This window comes from Bombyx mandarina, chromosome 16 (assembly GCF_030267445.1).
Source record: "Bombyx mandarina strain Sakado chromosome 16, ASM3026744v2".
Classification (NCBI taxonomy): Eukaryota; Metazoa; Arthropoda; class Insecta; order Lepidoptera; family Bombycidae; genus Bombyx; species Bombyx mandarina.
The window spans coordinates 2,836,445-2,855,748 of record NC_143222.1 but is presented as its reverse complement, the minus strand read 5'-3'; the positions used below and the strand labels follow the sequence as shown (position 1 = coordinate 2,855,748).

Genomic DNA, 19,304 nt, shown 5'->3' with positions numbered 1-19,304 from the left:
TGGAGGGCGTTGTGAAACGTGGAATCAAGAGCGGTGCGGATCTGGTCGGACCAACGTATTGGGCTGCGCCCCCGAGGTCTTTTCCCATCTACCTTAGAATGATATACGTGTTCCAAATTCAAAATAACGAAAAAGTTGAAAAAAGGAAAAGTTTTTATGTAACAGTATTTGTGGCCAGACTAGTTATGTATGTAGGATTGGACCACGTCACGGTATTGAGTGCGGTAAGAGGTGTATGTCGGCGTTACGCCAGGGTTTTCACACATAAGATCTATTACAATGAAAATAAAATACAATTATTGTTATTTATTTTTTATTGCTTATTGCCAAACAAATGTAATTACTGCAAAAAAAACATCTTCACCAGGCGCTCTTTTTTTTTTATTGCTCAGATGTATGGACGAGCTCACAGCCCACCTGGTGTTAAGTGGTTACTGGAGCCCATAAACATCTACAGCGTAAATGCGCCACCCACCTTGAGATATAAGTTCTAAGGTCTCAGTATAGTTACAACGGCTGCCCCACCCTTCAAACCGAATCGCATTACTGCTTCACGGCAGAAATTGGCGGGGTGGTGGTACCTACCTGTGCGGACAGACCTGATGGTGAGTGGTTACCGTCGCCCATGGACTTCAGCAATGCCAGGGGCAGAGTAAAGCCGCTGCCTACCGGTAAGCACTCTCCACAAGCCTCGTTTGAATTCAATTAATAATTGGTTATAGTTAATAAAAAATCCTGTTTCTTTTAGATTCATCAAAAAAAACTTTTAAAATCTTATTGAACCAAAACAATATCTCGTTCTACATTTTATCTGTTATAGTCCACGCGACTGATTGCGTGACAAGGAAAGGGAAAAAGTTTCTTAAGTATTACGGGATCTAATAAGACCCGTACCGTCTAGTTAGCTAGTTTCATACTAGGTCTTGAACGCCACGATGCGTAGGTACGGAAATAAAAAAATGCTGGTTTCAGATAAAGTACGCTGCCAGGTAATTTGGTGTATAATAATATGTATTAAACAAAAAAAGTACTCATACAATGTATTGAGACATCGTTTGAATGCATCAACATAGACATGGATCGCATTCACACAATGTAATTAGCTAAAATATGACATCTGGATTAATTCTCAGAATAATTAAATAACTAGTTGACTTATGATCTGAATTAATTATAGAATATTTATTTTACCATTAAGTTGCATTTCTAACTCAGAGCCGAACTAGGTATTTCAATAATACCTTCATACGAAGTTCATTAAATTATATTTATATTATGTTATGTGTGATTTTTTTTATATTTATTGCTTAGATAGATGGACGAGCTCACAGCCCACCTAGTAGTTACTGGAGCTCATAGACATCTACAACGTAAATGCGCCACCCACCTTGAGATATAAGTTCTAAGGTCTCAAGTATAGTTACAACGGCTGCCCCACCCTTCAAACCGAAACGCATTACTGCTTTGCGGCAGAAATAGGCAGGGTGGTCGTACCTACCTGCGCGGACTCACAAGAGGTCCTACCACCAGTAATTACGCAAATTATAATTTTGCGGGTTTGATTTTTATACACGACTAGCTGACCCGGCAGAGTTTGTAGTGCCTCCGATTTCCGTAATTCCGAGCATTTTCATATTTATGTACCTTTTAAACCTTCTCTGGACTTCCACAAATAATTCAAGACCAAAATCAGCCACATCGGTCCAGACGTTCTCGAGTTTTAACGAGACTAACGAACAGCAATTCATTTTTATATATATAGGTAGAGATTAGCAAGATGAAACTGTTTGTTATTCTACCATATTAAATATTTAGCAGACACTGTTTTGATGTGAAAATGTTGATGTTGACCATCAAGAGGCTTGTATGTTCGTTTACCTACAAGGACAAAAAAAAGTTTAAAAAAAAACGTAACTAAACGACGTAATGAATGAAGGTTTAATGTTAGTTTTGTTTCTGTCAATCCGTATCTGGATTTTCATAAGCATAGGTTACTTTCCCACACTGCGCTTGTAACCTTTGACGTCTAATAAATAGTTGCAAACGAATTATCGGCTCAAGCCAGCTTTCAGTTTACATTTCAAGTTCTGTCGTGTTATACTCACCTACTGCTCGATTCGGTAAAATTACTGCTTTTGTTAAAAATCGTACCATGTTATTCATATCGACGCTTGAAAGGCAAACGTGACTAAGCGACAATAACTGCTTTGTACATAAATGATAGGCAATAACCATATTCGATGCGCAAAAAATATATATTTCTAGGTCTATTAAAATCATTTCAATCCTACAGCTAGATTCGTTAAAATAGAATTTTCTTCAGGTATTTCAACATTAAATTATTATTAGTCTACTGTAAAGTTCACGCATTGTCGCTTAGTCACATTTGCCTCAAGCGTCGATATGGTCGTGAACACGAAATTAATTTTAAAATATTTATTTTGGTATAAGTGGAAAATACTGTTTTAATTACTAATATGAAGTCCTGTCATTTTCTTTATTGTTCTAATGAATGGACGAGCTCACGGCCCACCTGGTGTTAAGTGGTTACTGGAGCACATAGACATCTACAACGTAAATGCCGCCACCCACTTCGAAATCTAAGTCCTAAGGTCTCCGTTTTTACGGAACAACGACTGCTCCGCCCTTCAAACCCGAAACGCATTACTGTTTCACGGCAGAAACAGGCAGGGTGGTGGTACCTACCCGTGCGGACTTACAAGACATCCTATCACCAGTAACTCACAAGACGTCCTACAATCAGTAAGCATTAGTAGTGAGTTTTGATTTCGCGAAACCGCAATGTAAAAGCTGAGAGATAACAAAAGACCCTGAATACAAGCCATTCGCTGGTGTCACTGCCAATATATTGCTGGTTGTAAGAGGTGAACGGAAAGATAGTCCACCTAGGATAACAATGATGAGAAAAAACATTGCTTTTATCACTCAATGTACTCTTTAAATCACACCCTTATGGATATACATATTTTTAATTTTTGTGTTTCAGATCATTTTTGTCAAGATGCCATCTTTAATTAAAAACAGAATCTTTGGCTTAACATTAACTTTAAATACTTTATCATGGGCTGGACTGATACTGCGAGATGACTACACGAAGACTCAAAGAATTATCATGAAAGTGTATGGCGGGCTGGTTTTCCTGTATTTATTTGGTGCGTAATATATTACAATGACAATATAAAATGATGAGCTACGAGATCAATCGTGAATACGGTCAAGTACAACTGTGTAATTAACCCAAGAACAAGGAGTCTCCTAAGTCGCTCACAGGTGATCACCGTCGCGCTGATGACCATCATCATCAACTGATGTCCATCAACAGCTATATCAGAGGCACAGTCAAATCCTCCGAGAGGCAGTGGGGGTGCGAGCGAGTAGCATGGGTATGGGCAGTAGTATGGGCAGTAGAACGGATCAGGCGATCGACCGTTCCCAATGGAGCCTCTGGGGTCAAATGATGATGGTAAAATAAAGCGGAGATCGTGTCACTCAATTTTGGGTCAGGTGTGAGCTGTTCTACCAAATGGAGGAAGCCGTATGCCAAAGCGAAATCATAAAATTCTTATTATCGAGCTTTTTTTTTATCTATTGCTTAGATGGGTGGACGAGCTCACAGCCCACCTGGTCTTAAGTGGTTACTGGAGCCCATAGACATCCACAACGTAAATGCGCCACCCAACTTGAGATATAAGTTCTGAGGTCTCAAGTATAATTACAACGGCTGCCCCACCCTTCAAACTGAAACGTATTACTGCTTCACGGCAGAAATAGGCAGGGTGGTGGTATCCACCCGCGCGGACTCACAAGAGGTCCTACCACCAGTAATTACGCAAATTATAATTTTGCGGGTTTCATTTTTATTATACGATGTTATTCCTTCACCGTGGAAGTCAATCGTGAACATTTGTTAAGTACGTATTTCATTAGAAAAATTGGTACCCGCCTGAGATTTGAACACCTCTACCATTGCTGATGTTCACGGAGGAGGGAAGATGCTTGTCTACCTTCGATTTTTTTTAAAAACTACCACGTAATTTTCATAGATAACATGAGTAACTACGTTTTCCTTAATAGTTTTCACAGCTTATGTACAAATCGCGGACCTTGTTGTTATATGGGGTAACATAGATTTCATGACGGAGACATCTTTGATTCTCTTTATGCAATTAGCTGTGAGCGCAAAAGTATTAACGCTAATGTTGAAGTCTAAGAAAATTATGGAAGTCACAAACGAAGCTGATGCAATACTGAATTCTGAAAAGAAAGTGGAAGGCCAAAGGATTATAGCCAGGTATATACTTTAGTTCTATGAATTAGTTCTACTTTCACTTATGGTATGGTGTAACGGGTGCTTTGTCCGTTATGCCCATTATCGATCCGTTATGGAGGGTTATGCTAATAGTCACTATGCTTGATAGACGGTCTGGTGACAGTACTATGCCCTTGTAGGGTATTCCATTAAGGCATCAGTAGATCCCCAGGAAATAATGAAAAATAGCCAGTTGTGAACACTTAATACCCCAAGAAGATATATCCCACGCCGCGAAAGGAGAAATCCTCCGAACATCCGAGTAATGGGATACGCTTCTCTCTCGGGCTCTATCCAGGCGGGGCTCAGATGCTCATTTAGTGAGTGAATTTAATAGTCTCACATACGCCCACCCGCCCTTTTACTTACACGCGCCTCCTTGGTGCGGGAAACCGGGAGTAAAAAAGTGAAAGCTGGAGAAAGGGGGGTGGCGCATTTACGTTGTAGATGTCTATGGGCTCCAGTAAACACTTAGCACCAGGTGGGCTGTGAGCTCGTCCATCCATCTAAGCAATAAAAAAAAAGAAAAAGAAAAAGACGAAAATAACACAGAACGAATTCACAAACAGATACAACTTTTTAATATTGATGTTAACAAATTGATTACAAAGATTTTCTTACAGCATTGACAAGAATACGACCCTGTTTTTAAAGTATTACGGTTTTTTCGTTGCATTTACGATCATATGTTGGTTCATGGGCGAGAATACTAGCACATTTTTCATCCGATCTAAGTGAGTAATGTTTTTTAATACAGTAAAATGTTTACATTCGTGACATATCATCATCATCATCGTAATTATCTGCAGCACTAAGTTGCAGCTGGGCCTTAGCCTGGTCCAGCAATTTCTTCCAATCCGATTTATTCATGGCTTTCCCTATCTAACTTATCACTCCCAAGTTCTTTGTGCCCTGTTCGCTCTCGTCCAAAGATCTGAGCTTGCGCCTAAGTACTTATTTCCATAGCAAAATTGGTACCTACCTATTCCAGTTGGAAGAACTGTCTGGTCCGTAACTGAGACTTTCAACGCTTCGCTTAGCCGCTTCAACGTAGGACTTAATATAAACGGGTTCGAGTTGGACATACTATATATTTCTACAACGACCCGTTCACACCGTCTGTTATAAACCTGATCTGATATGATACCGGTAAGCGCAGCGTTGGGCATCCTCTTGCCCGTTGGACCGATGACTTGCGGCGATATGCTGGCAAAGATTGGATGCGGAAGGCAGAGGATCGTTCATTGTGGCGGACTATGGGAGAGGATTTGTTCATCGTGACGGACTATGGGAGAGGCCTACGTCAAGCAGTGGAGAAATACAGGCTGATGATGATATGAAAGATGTGGCAAATAATGGATAAATCACGTGCATCATGTTATACTTCACATATACTCGTAGTCTTCTTAGCGTTTCCCGGTCTAGTGCCAGGATCCTCTTTTCACCTTAAGCTCCTCCACTTGGCCCAGTCTTCGGCATCCGTCTGGGTGATAATATTCTCCTCAATATCCGCCTTTACCACTTCCAACCATAATTTCTTTCAGCGACCTTATGTGTATGTATATCTATACTAATATAAAATCTTTTTTTTTTATTGCTTAGATGGGTGAACGAGCTCACAGCCCACCTGGTGTTAAGTGGTTACTGGAGCCCATAGACATCTACAACGTAAACATGCCACCCACTTCGAGATATAAGTTCTAAGGTCTCAGTATAGTTAGTTACGACGGCTATCCCACCCTTCGAACCGAAACGCATTACTGCTTCACGACGGAAATAGGCGGGATGGTGGTACCTACCCGTGCGGACTCCCAAGAGGTCCTACCACCAGTGATTACGCAAATTATAATTTTGCGGGGTTGTTACACGATGTTTTATTCCTTCACCGTGGAAGTCAATCGTGAACATTTGATGAGTACGTATTTCATTAGAAAAATTGGTACCCGCCTGCGGGATTCGAACACCGGTGCATCGCTACACACGAATGCACCGGCCGTCTTATCCTTTCGGCCACGACGACTACAAAGTGGTCTACAGTGGTTTTTACGGATGTTCCGTTATAACTACTGAATCTTGCATACGATTGACTTCAAATTTGGTATCCATGTTGAAAATACATGTACTAAGTGGATAGGCTAATATGTATATGAGTGTTGGACTCCCTAATAATAATGACAATAAATAATAATGTAAATTTTAAATGCGCAGCGAAGCGGACGAATATATATATATACTTTAAATAAATAATAATTATCATGACGTATTTCTAATATTTAAGGTACCCATTCAATGAATTGAAATCACCGGGGCGTGAATTTGCATTTGTACATCAGGTAAGCAGTATCCTGTAACCTGTCCTGTGAATTTTTGGATTTAATTGCCTTAAATAATAACATTATTTTGAATAATAATTTTGAACAACTCACACATACGGGCACCCGGCTCCAATTTAGGATTCACTGTGTCATTGATACCAGAGCCTGACAAACATACTTATATGCATTTAAATATATTCATATACGGATAACAAGCACTCAGACACAAAGCTAACATACCTGTTAATCACATAATTTTTGCCCTGTGGGAATCGAACCCACGACCCTCGGAACAATACTCAGGAGCGCTAACTACGGAACCACTGTATAGGGTAGATAAGGGACCAGCTTAAGGCTAACACGGTGCTATAATATGGTCACCGGAGTTGACACGCCTCACAATATTCTATCGTTTTGCGTTCATAAATAATGATAGCTTTTTAATAAAAAATACATTTCATCTATTTTGCTATTATAATTTAATACACAATATTGGTGGCAAGTAACTATTCTGTTAGAATTTATAAGAAATCTACCCTCAAGTGTTTGCTATTAACGACTATACAAGAAATAATCTCATTTTGTTGGTATTGTCACGCGCTGGGGCTAGGGATAGATAAAACTTTCACCGAAGTACAAATTAAAACTCTATTTAACACTTAAAACACTTTAGGCACTCTTTACAAATCGCAATTCACTTCTTCCGCTTCATTTTAGGTGTTCCGCTCACTGTTTCGCTTCGAGTTTTTTTGCTATAATATGATAATAGATGGCGTTACACTTCTCGAGCGTTCTCGATATTACTAGTTCTTTTGATTTTCGTCGCTGCGTCGTTTGATGACAGATGGCGTTACTCTTACCGGCGTAACAGTTTTAAACGCTCAAGCACAGCATAAAAACCTGTTCGCTTATCAAAGTTTGCCTGAAGTGGGAGTCGTATCCAGAACCATTAACCCGGCAATCAGATGCGCTAACTACTGCGCCATCTGATCATTCTAAACCCAATTTCAAAATATCCAAATCTAAAAAATGGAACAAAGCCAAAATGATACACTTTACTCATTATATTTTCTTTGTTCAGTGTATAGTAGTGATATTTACGGGGTCTTTTGACTTCAATGTTGACATCATCATCATATCGTTAGTGGCTGTCTGCAGATGTAGACTAAAGCTAGTGGCTTTGTCATTGCGAAATCTTTGTTTGGAGATACCGATGAACAAGAGGGTAAGGATCTGTGATTTCTTTAATAGGTCAGAAATACGGATATATTTTAAATTGATCTGTACTGCTCTTGTAGAATCTGATCACATCAGACGAAGAAAAGGTCATTACAGAAAGGCTTCGTAATATAATTTCGCAGCATAAGCGCGCTTTGGACGCAGCAGAGGCTATCAAGCATTACTTATCCGGAGCTCTGTTGGTACAACTCATGGTGTCCATAGTAGTCATCTGTACTACGGCATATCAACTGGCTGTGGTATGTTATGGTCTATTCTTTTCCTTTTTTTATTTGCTTATTAAATGGCGTATCTTTTTGCTCATAAACAAATGTAATGTAAGACAGAGACCAAAGTGGGTATATAATAATAAGGACTTATTGTATTTGTCGGGTTTGACTCAAACATCAGGAATGAAACTGAATTTATTACAAATTTATAATGCGTTTCAAATCAGAATGTGGGTGGAACTGCGCCATATTGTGACGTCATAGCTGTCAAATCGAAAAAAATAGGTACAGTCAGTAAAAAAAGGTTAGGAATTTTTTAATATTAATTTATAATCCCAATCTTCGAGCTTGCCGATTCCACTCATCTCACTGCTTGAGTAATCATCATTACCGTCGCCCATCTATAGATTATAAGGCCCGACAGTGTTGCATTCTTGATTTTTAAATAGGTGTTTTTTTTTATATAATATAATCTAAATATCTTGTTTAATTTACCTCGAGCAGTGCTCAACATATCAAGAAAATTATATAGGTGTGTATGATTAATTAAAACTAAAATTAATTAAAACTAACTAAACTAAAATATTAAGAGTCTTCATAATTAGACAAAAAAAAACACTAAAAAATAGAAGTTTTTTTTCGTTTGTTGTTGTCCTGACTTTTTTATCCATTTTTTTTATTACTTAGATGCGTGGACGAACTCACAGCCCACCTGGTGTTAAGTGGTTACTGGAGCCCATAGACATCCACAACGTAAATGCGCCACCCACCTTGAAATATAAGTTCTAAGGCCCTGCCGCCGATCCACGTATTAACACGCCCCCTTCTGCCACCACCACCAGCCAAAGCCAACGAAGCGAGGACAGTGGTAACAAAACAAGCCGTGCCAGCCATTTATTTCTACCCAATTTTTTTCTGACAAATAAAGGAACTCGTCCATACACTGCTGGTTTTCGTCGCATCAATTATAATAAACTATTGAAGGCAATGATAATGATAATAAGAAAGGCGTCAGTAACGCTGACATCATCATTTTAAAAACGCCATGGAAGCCAGCTCCGATGGATACCGTCATCTAAGTACATTAAATCGTTTGTAGAAAGTCGATGACTTCGGTCATCAGGTACATTCATCTTGCGAATGAGCAGTGACTTCTATAAAGTCAAATATAGCTTTGACCATGGTATTAGTTACATTCTTGCAAAGCTTACCTTTCTAATTGAAACTTGAATTTGATTTTACAATAATCATTTATTACCAACATTGAAGACCCTTTTCAAATTGAGCTGTGTTTTTTAGTTAATACACTGATAAGAATCATTCAAAGGACATAATGAACTGTTAAGGGGGGTTTATATATAATAATAATAATAATAATAATATAGCCTTTTTCATTCAGATCCATATTACAAAATTATATGACTAAATATAATATTATATAGAAAACTTAGATTTTATTTAAGCAACTTTTTACTATTTTTTTAAATACGATTTGTTACAAATGGAATCAAAAATACAAATGTTACAAATGGGCTTATTAAAATTTAATATATTTACCTATTTTTCTTAATATCCTGTTAAAGTTATTTCACTGTTTGTTCCAGAAAAAATCAACTACTATGCAAATGCTGACAATGGCTGGATATCTATTCGGAACATCATTGGAAGTCTTCTTATTTTGTTATCAAGGGGAATTCCTTCGTGAATCTGTACGTATTTGGACATTTCGGATAGTTTGTGCCTCTGATGTCGATATTGCACTAGATGATCGGAGGAGCAGTACCCGGTCCACTTGATAGCGAGTGGTCTAGTTGTAGTTCATGGACATCAACAATGCCAGGGGCTAAAAGCAAGTTACTGCCAATAGCTTAACCACTTTAAAACATGTTCGAAGAAGGACATATTGTATACGAGGGTGATGGTATGCCTTATATTTCGGGAGCAGTTGCTTCGTGCTGCTGTGGGACTTAACTTTACTGCCTGCCGTCTACCGTTCCCTGCCGCGCTACTACCCAGAACGATAGGCTATTCAATAGGCTTTGGTTGTCACTGTTTCCCTAATTTCGTGTTTTTGTAGTTGTTTAAAACCAGTTGAAGTCGTTGTGACCTAAGGGTTAAGACGTCCGCTGCATTCATGTTGAGCGATGCACCGATATTCGAATCCCAGGCGGGTACCAATTTTTCTAATGAAATACGTACTCAACAAATGTTCACAATTGACTTCCACGGTGAAGGAATATGTTATTCCTTCACCGTGTAATAAAAATGAAACCCGCAAAATTATAATTTGCGTAATTACTGGTGGTAGGACCTCTTGTGAGTCCGCGCGGGTAGGTTCCACCGCCCTGCCTATTTCTGCCGTGAAGCAGTAATGCGTTTTGGTTTGAAGGGTGAAGCAGCCGTTGTAACTATACTTGAGACCTTAGAACTTATATATCAAGGTGGGTGGCGCATTTACGTCGCAGATGTCTATGGGCTGCAGTAACCACTCAGCACCAGGTGGACTGTGAGCTCGTCCACCCATCAAGTTATCAAGTATGTTCGGACATTGAAAAGGTGCATTTCACGAATGGTTGTCGCGAAAAATTCTCAAAAATACCTCACGTAATTAATGTACGCCTGCTTAGCACTAAAGTCGGAGTGTTAGGCCACGCGACTTTTCCCGGATCCGATTAATCTAGCGATATGAGCGAGCAGAAACACTCTTAGCATTTCGCCTTTATATTAAGTAATTCGTCTTTACGTGTGTCGGTCAGTGAACTGCTCCTAAGCTGCTGGACCGCTATCAATGAGTGGTGGCGCTGTGATTACATTGCAGGCTACCATTCTTTTCATGAGCAGAGTGAAGAAATTGCAGACGCCGCATATGAATGTCCATGGTACACTCTCACTCGACCCTTGAAAAAGACACTGTTAATAATCATGACGCGAGCGCAGAGACCCGCCACACTCACGGCAGGTGGATTCGTGACATTGGACATAACCGAATATATGGCGGTTAGTTTGATCTCTAATACATAGTCTATAGAACACAACGAAAGTATGTCCGAAAAATCCTTAAACAAAAATTTAATAAATTTAATGCAACAATGGGCATATCAAGCCGGAACGTGGATATAAAAGTATCTAAGTTATAAATAGTAGTTTCACACAAAAATTAATTTATTATTTATTTCAACCGTTCGATGACATCGCCTGAATTTATACAACAAAAGTCCGTTAGACTGTTTATTAAACTAAACGCGTCATAATGAGATAGACTACAATAAGCTTATTTTAAACAATAAATACGGTACCACCCTGCTTATTTCTGCCGTGAAGAATTAATACTTTTCGGTTAGAAGAGTGAGGCACTGGGGGTTAGAAGGGGTTGTACTGTAAAAACCGAGACTTAGAACTCATGCCCGAAGGTGAGTGGTGGCATTCACTTGGTTAATTGTTACGGGCTCCGGTAACCACTTAGCACCCGGTAGACCGTGGGCACCTCAAACCTCATCTAATCAATAAGATAATCGCATCATTTGAGATGTGTATTTTTTTAAGCACGAATCATACGGTACCTTACGTAAAACATATTCCAAGGGTTGGCAGAATAATAGTTAGCGTTACCATGTTATGTTCTTTCTACTTATTTGGGAACCTTTGTTTTTCATCGAATCAATTACTCTATCTAATAGAAGAATATCTATAGTTTTCGAGTCGGAATACCTTTTTTAGAGCACTCTGTGCTCAGGCCAGTGCCTGATGCCAGTGAATTCTTTTATAGCAATGTCAAAGATGCTAGCCTGCTAAGGCGCTAAGCATCGCAGTATAGTAACATATTGTATTTCGCTATCATCCAATCATTCACTACCTGCTCTTCAAGCTCGCTGTACATCTCTCAATTTAAATATTATAAGAATAATATCAAGTGCTGGAGTTTTATTACCACAAGAAACTCCCTTATGTATATCAAGCCGCTACACTCTGAATATAAGTACAACTCGACCAAGCTAAGTTTGCACCTCGCTGCAATGCAGCGGTCCGCCCGCTTCCCCGCTCACCTTCCCGCGATCGCCCTGTCGCGTCAGTACGGTTAGTATGTTTATCGCCGACACGCGTCATACGATTTTTCGTCTCCCTATACGTTGTATTTTAAATTTTTTAACTGTTCTTGTTAGATTTTTTGTTAAAGTTTAGTTATATTATTGGACTATTTTTGTTAAGTTTTTGTTGAACTGTTGTTACTGAATGCTTAACCTTCATTTTTTACTTCGAGAGGATTGTTGTGGGCGACAAAATGAAAGGAAAGGTGATACACAGTGAACGGAGAAATATAATTCTGAAAAAGAAACATAAAGGAAAATTATTACTGAGCAATTGGGATACAAATTTAAAAAGTGCAAGAACACCCGGGGGTCTTAATACAAAAACCCGATATCGCTATATTCTAATGTACATATGTATAATATATTGTTAAAAACAATAATGCAAAGTAAAATCTAACAAACATTTGTTTACATTTTTAAAGTCACTGCGAGTCCTTTTTTCAGACCGTACCTAAGCGGCAGTGTGACGTAATCGATGCGAGGTGCAAACTTAGCTTGGTCGAACTGTATTTTCAATATCAAGCGACGCATGGCATATCAACGTACTTTTTGTCGCATTGTGATTTAGCGAGCTATGAGCTTTAAATCGAACGAAAATTTTGTGGGATTTATTTAGAACTAGAGGTCCCGCAGTAGTCGAAATTCGACTATAATTAATTGGAATTGTAAGTTTGTACACTATTTTGATTGTATTTTTTACTTCTATAATCACAAATTTCGCCAAGACTACACTATAAAAAATATTAACAAAGACAAATAGTTAATCTATTCTCAATTTGACAACAGACGTCAAGGACAAAAGTTTGACAATAAATAGTATGCATGCGTGTGTGCATCAAATACATGGTATGTAGTGTGTGTAGTGTTTTCTTTATTGTTTAATGTAACTTTTATGCATTATTTAAAAAAAATTAGCATTGTGCAATTCTTCTCTATATTCTATATAAGTGTGGAAAATTTCATACTCCTCCGTCCGCGTAATTTTCGTAAAAAGGGGTACAAAGTTTTTGCTTCACGTATTAATATATAGATTATAGATAAACAATAAGGATCACCCATGACTCTTTGTACCGATGCGATCTAAATTACTCGTTTTCTAGAACAATCACGTGTCCGAGATGACATTGTCGTTTAAATGCGATTGAGGAAAAATAAGTGAAAGAAAGAGAGATAATCGATTTGTAAACTGTTTGCATGAAATATGTATGTACTGTTCGGCTGGATGGCTCACATAAATAAAATAAAACTTGAATAATATGAAATATTACTATTGAAACGAAGTTCCTTACGGCAGGCTTGGAGGGGATAGGGATTTTGCTGCGCGACCGAACTGAAAAAAATGTGAGAGTAAAACCGTAAGAAAAAATCCGTGGAAAAAAGTGCGTGGAATAAAACCGTTAAATGAGACGTGCGCAGGCGCGACAGTCGCATACACAAGCGAGTAGTGTATAATACCTTTCTCTTTCTCCCTCTTTCTTTTCGTTCTCTCATCCATTCTCTTTCTATTTTACGTAATTTATTATTTCCTAAAATACTGAATTTCCTAAATACTTTCCTATACTTAAATAAAAACTAATCAGCAAAATTTAAGAGAAAAATCAAGAAAACCTACATAAAATTGAGCACGAATTTTTTTTTGCAAATTGTGTCGATTCTACATTAGCCGAAGGAACTTCGTTCCTACCTGGTGTCCCACGACACCACATCTTTTTTTTTTATTACTATTTAACTTCAGCACTCCGAAACTAGATAACTGGATTAACCTAGCAATTATTTAACGTTTCAGATAATGAAAGCATCCTACAGCTTTTTCACGGTTCTTCAACAAGTCAGCGAATAAGATAATTCATATCAAAATCTTAAGTTTAAAAGAAATCTACACCATAGCACTAATTTCAATAATTGTATACAACTCTATCTACTTACACCTAAATCTTTTTTAACACCTTAATGCCTAACATTAGTATTATCAATGAGATAACTTATGTGGCAATTCTTTCAAGTTCTTTAAAATTACAAAAGACTAGAGGTCGGACATACAGCATAGCACACTGGACGTCAGGTCAATGACTGCTATTTGGTTCGTGGTTTAATCTGATCATACATGGTTCTTTAAGCTTATGTGTTAAACTTCTACGTCCTCAATGGGCTAGTCAGCCCAATAAACTACTTACATTATCGATTCCATGCTAATAGGGCGGTGAGACTAACTTATTAACGAATGCATTGCAGGGATGTTGGATTCGATATTTGTTACAGACGCAGTGCTTTGCATTCCATTAAAAAATTACTTAATAGGTAGGTAGTTGTTTTTTTTTTTATTGCTTCGATGGGTGGTTAAGTGGTTACCGGAGCCCATAGAGGTCTACAACGTAAATGCCGCCACCCACCTTGAAACATGAGTTTTAAGTCTCAACTTTTATAGGTAGGTAGGTATTTGGACATGTGGCCTTTATTAGTTTCATTCGTTTTTGGATGGCAGGATAGCATTCTGCCCAGGAGCCTTTTCGTGTAAATTCTTTTCATTTTAATAAGCAAAAATATTTGAAATTCTCGTCTAATAAACATTATATTTTTATTCAGCTAAATAAATATTTTGAATATTCAACTTGTTTTATTTATTAATTATCTAAGAATTTTAAGTGATTGGCAGCCTATAAATCAAAGTTTCATTATAAATAGCTGCGCGAACCCACTATCAAATAAGTTGACGTAGACAGGTGGGCGAGCAAAGGCTCAGCCAGGAGGGGTGGGATTAGCTAACAGGTGCCCGAGCGCCTCCGAAGAAGACCTAACAACTCAACTACTTCAAAGCAACTACTTCACGAATGCATCTACTACCGGATCGGAATCCGGCGAGAAACTCAGCGGGCTGATATATGGATTAGGCGTGTTAAGTATTCCACGAAGCGCAGTGGTGAATTTACACTAGGGACAGTCGAGGCAAGTGCCCAGGGCGTAAAATTTTTTAGGGTGGCAAAATTTTGAAAGTGTTTTTTTTTCTTATCTAGATTGCTCTATGTAATAAATTAATCCTATAGTTAATAATTTTCTGTTTAATTGATAATTCAATAAATTCAATTCATGCATGACTCACTCTCTGTGCAAAGTACCAGCCAACTTTAGCATCACGTGTCCCTCATTCAAGCGTTTCGAGATTTCTAATGAAAATTTCTATGCTTCAGGGCCCCAAGGGCCAATCGTTTCAACCGCGAAAGGCAAAAAAGAATAAGAAGACCCCAAACCCGAAACTTCCGCTTTTTTGAAATTTCTGCTGAAGCTGCAGCTGAACCGGGGCGAGAGGAAGTACCATTTAAATGACAGGGAGCCATAGTATCCACACAAATAACATCCCATACCAGGCACCTACCAACTGATCATGGAATTCATGCATTATTTGTGAATTATAACTTTGGCACTTTTGGTAAAATTAATAATCAAAATGTTTTAATCAATTTATTTCCTTGGAAATTTAAAATAATAATCGATTTTTCTATTTACCAGAATTCGAGATATTTAATTTTTGTTTCGTGTATAAATATACTTAGTAGAATATACTTAGTCTGGCCATAAATATTGTTACTTAGGAAAACAAAAAAAATTCTATGGCAAATAACATTTATTACTTTTACAGTGTGTTAGTTTAATACATAAATATAAATCAATTTAAAGTATAAAAAGCTTATTCGAAGTGGTCTCCATTGGCTGCAATACCGTTCTTTAAACGTTGAGGCCAGTTATCAATAGAAGCACGCACTCTTTCCATGGGAAAATGTTTCACTGCCAATCGTACGGATTGTTTTAGGAACTCCAAATTATCATGGCGTTTAGAGCAAGCCGTACTCTCTTAAACTGACCATAAATCATAATCCAGCGGATTAAGATCGGGACTAGACGACGGCCAGTCTTCAGCTCTGATGAGGTCCGAAACGTTCGTTTCCAACCAAGACTGCGTAGACCGAGCTTTATGACCTGGCGCCGAGTCTTGCTGAAAGGACCATTCTTGATTATTAAAAATGGTGTTGTTAAGGGGCTACACTACCTTCTCAAGAATGGTATCTGATGCACTTGTGCCGATGTTTTGATACCTTTTTCACAAAAGTATGGCCCAGTCACTCCTTCATAGCTAATACCCCACCAAACCATCACTGAAGTCGGATAGTGCCCACGTTGCACTCTGTCGACTAATTGGGAAGCTTCCTTAGAGCTTTGAGCATAAACATGGTCATTTTGTTTGTTAAAATGTTGCTCGATTGCAAAAGTTTTCTCATCCGTAAACAAATTTTTTCTATGACCTCCCTTTGCGTACCGCTTCAGTAGTTGTTTCGATTTTACCACCCTATTCTCTTTTAAATTATCAGTTAAGAAATGACCAGTACATCTCTTATAGGCTGCAAGTCCTAAGTTATCTTTTAAAATACGCGACATGGTTCTAGGTGCTATCTTCATCTCCCGAGATAAAATCTTTTGCTTTCAGACAGGATTTCTTCGAATTCTTTCCCTTCGTCCTTGATCACCTTTTTCGTACGAACACTAAGTGGACGGCCAGATCTTATTCTGTCACAAACAGAGGAGGTCTCATTGCACCTATTAATAGCCCGGTACAGAAACATTTTACTAATACCAAGCGTATGGAGAGTTTTAAAAATTGCATTTGGCTCCATACCTACTTTGTGTAATGCAATCACAGCGATTCGGTTCTCTTTATCACCCCACTCCATTTTAATACCGCAAAATATTGTACAATGTATTGGCGCCAAAATGAGAAAACTCAATGAGCAATCATATAAATATGACATACTAGCGACCCGCCCTCGCTTCGCTTCGGAAACATTAAAACACACATGAAACCAAAAAAATAAAATAAAAAAAAATTAAGAAAAAGTAGCCTATGTTCATCAGGGACAATGTCGGCTTCTAATGGAAAAAGAATTTTTCAAATCGGTCCAGTAGTTTCGGAGCCTATTCGAAACAAACAAACAAACAAATCTTTCCTCTTTATAATATTAGTATAGATTCCAAATTCAAATCTAATATTTTGTTTATTTTTAATTGTAACAGTATTTATGGCCAGACTAAGTATACCTAACATATTATATTAAAGTTTCTAGTAAAGTTAAAGAAGAAAATATATAAACTATAAGTTTAAGTAAAATTTCAGTATTGGGGCGGATTTTTATCCGGTGCCCAGGAGCGGCATTAAGTTTAAATCCGGCCCTGACGAAACGGCTTATAAGGGCGAATTCCCCACCCGGCCGTTCGCACCTTCGACCGTCACAACATTTGTGTGGCATGTGACTTCATGTGTTTTCAGATCCATTCTAGGCCCAGGTCGTCGTGTAAATCGACGTTTCCCACGAACCACGGAGCTCCGACGGCTATCCTGACAACACAATAGTCGCGTAAGTCATGACGGGCCTTATGCAAGTTTTGTAAAGTGTCACATAATTCCAAAGGGCATTTTACTCCGATTACAGATCATAGGGTAGTCTGCCGAGAATAAACGCGGCACGGTCGCGGACTGATTTTATATGTGGGCGGAATGTCTTAGATGCAACGAGGGTAACAACCAGGTACTTGATCTTCCTGAGCCAACCCAGACCGGGGTCTGGGTTGGCCAAAGGGGGTGATCGTGAGTATGAGATTCCTCCTCCTAATCTGGGAGGAAGTCCGTGTGGAGTTTCCTCTCTGAAATAGCACCGCTGTGTTTTTTGCTGCGTTGATGTTTATGCGCCATTTCCAGAATCACTGTACTAGTGTTACGGCTGCGCTCTAGAGTTTCCTCGCGATTAGGGACTTGTTTCTACTCGAGTAGTAAACGGACGTGTCGTCGGCGAATAAGGCGACTGGAGAACGACGTTAATAAATAAACTAAATAAGAGTGGAGAGAGGACAGAGCCCTGCAGGACTCCAGCCGTGAGCGGTCGCGGTGAGGAGCGGGCTCCCTCGACTTAATATCGAAAAGAACGGTTCGACAAGAGGTCTCGTATGATGAGCACGAGACTGTCCGGCACGCCCATGTTTAAAAGTTTCAGAAAATCAAACCATTGTGCCAGACTTTGTCGAACGGTTTTGCGACGTCGAAGAAGAGTTCTCCCGTATAGAACGGTTTTTGTCGGTTAAGCCCTATGAGAATGTGCTCCGTGAGTCAGTGCACCTGTTGTACGCATGAATGATTTGCACGAAATCCGAATTGTTCATCGATGAGAATGCCCCTGGATGAGACGAAGTCTCTGAGGCGTTTGTAGAGCAGACGGTCGTACAGTTTGCCTAGACACATGAGGCTAATCGTGCGATAACTCGTCGGATGATTATTCCGTCGTCGGCGGACGGATGCGGCTGAGACCGTAGGCGAGTTTGTAGCGTATTTTGTCTTCAAGACGAGAATTCAGCGTCCAACGCTGGGTATTTCAGGCGGAGGAATTCCGCGAACAGCTCGTTTGTGGATTCCATTTCTGCACGTGGCCAGAAGGGGCTGCCCCGGGACTTTAGCACACTCGCCTTACGTCAAAGCTCCAATATGGGAGTCCCTCGACGCTTGGATTGCCGAATTGAACTTTTTCACTCACCTTCGAGTTCCCGCCAAAATTGTGACAACAGTGTTGTCGTATTCTTTTATTATAAGGTTTTTAAGTATTTATGTAAATTAAAACTATTTTTTATTCTAATTTACTTTTAATTTAATGTATAATTATTTCCGTTTCTCTGTTGAAACAGTGACAGTATCTCGTAAATTATTACTCTTCAGTTTATTTGCGACATTGCGAGGTTTTAACAACTAATAATGGTGGGTTGTAAATCGTTTAGCATCTTTGAAAGTTGGAAAGAAAAAAACTCGAAAAGTTTCTCGGGCTCTGCCAAAAAACCACAAAGTCTCAGTAAACACCCATCGTCTTACTTAGACATTATTCTAAATCATCTATACTAATACTAAAAAGAGGAAAGATTTGTTTGTTTGTTTGTTTCGAATAGGCTTCCAAACTACTGAACCGATTTGAAAAATTCTTTCACTGTTTAGGAGCTACAGTATTTCCGAGTGACATAGGCTATATATTTTTTTTTAAATTAGGGATCCTTACTAAAACTCCAATAATGTTACCCAAGGTGTAAGAAAATCACCTAA

At 38.8% G+C, this 19,304-nt stretch overlaps 1 protein-coding gene across 5 annotated transcripts; it reads left to right on the top strand.

The window, feature by feature from the left end:
* Positions 1 to 1,984: 1,984 nt before the first annotated feature.
* On the top strand, positions 1,985 to 14,789 carry Or-57 (olfactory receptor 57). 5 transcript variants are annotated; one of them, XR_016324305.1, is made up of 11 exons: positions 1,985 to 2,120; positions 3,008 to 3,173; positions 4,096 to 4,312; positions 4,954 to 5,064; positions 6,609 to 6,663; positions 7,727 to 7,870; positions 7,944 to 8,123; positions 9,698 to 9,802; positions 10,935 to 11,090; positions 12,626 to 12,846; positions 13,968 to 14,789. XR_016324305.1 is itself a non-coding variant. In XM_089733482.1 (10 exons), the coding sequence occupies exons 2-10, from the start codon at positions 3,023 to 3,025 to the stop codon at positions 14,019 to 14,021; spliced, it is 1,173 nt and encodes a 390-aa protein (XP_089589608.1). In that variant the 5' UTR covers positions 1,986 to 2,120; positions 3,008 to 3,022; the 3' UTR covers positions 14,022 to 14,789. The 5 variants fall into 5 exon arrangements, 1 of the variants encoding a protein (XP_089589608.1); XR_016324306.1 differs by lacking the exon at positions 4,954 to 5,064; XR_016324308.1 differs by lacking the exon at positions 13,968 to 14,789 and having other exon boundaries at positions 10,912 to 11,090; positions 12,626 to 12,737.
* The last annotated feature ends 4,515 nt before the right edge of the window (positions 14,790 to 19,304 follow it).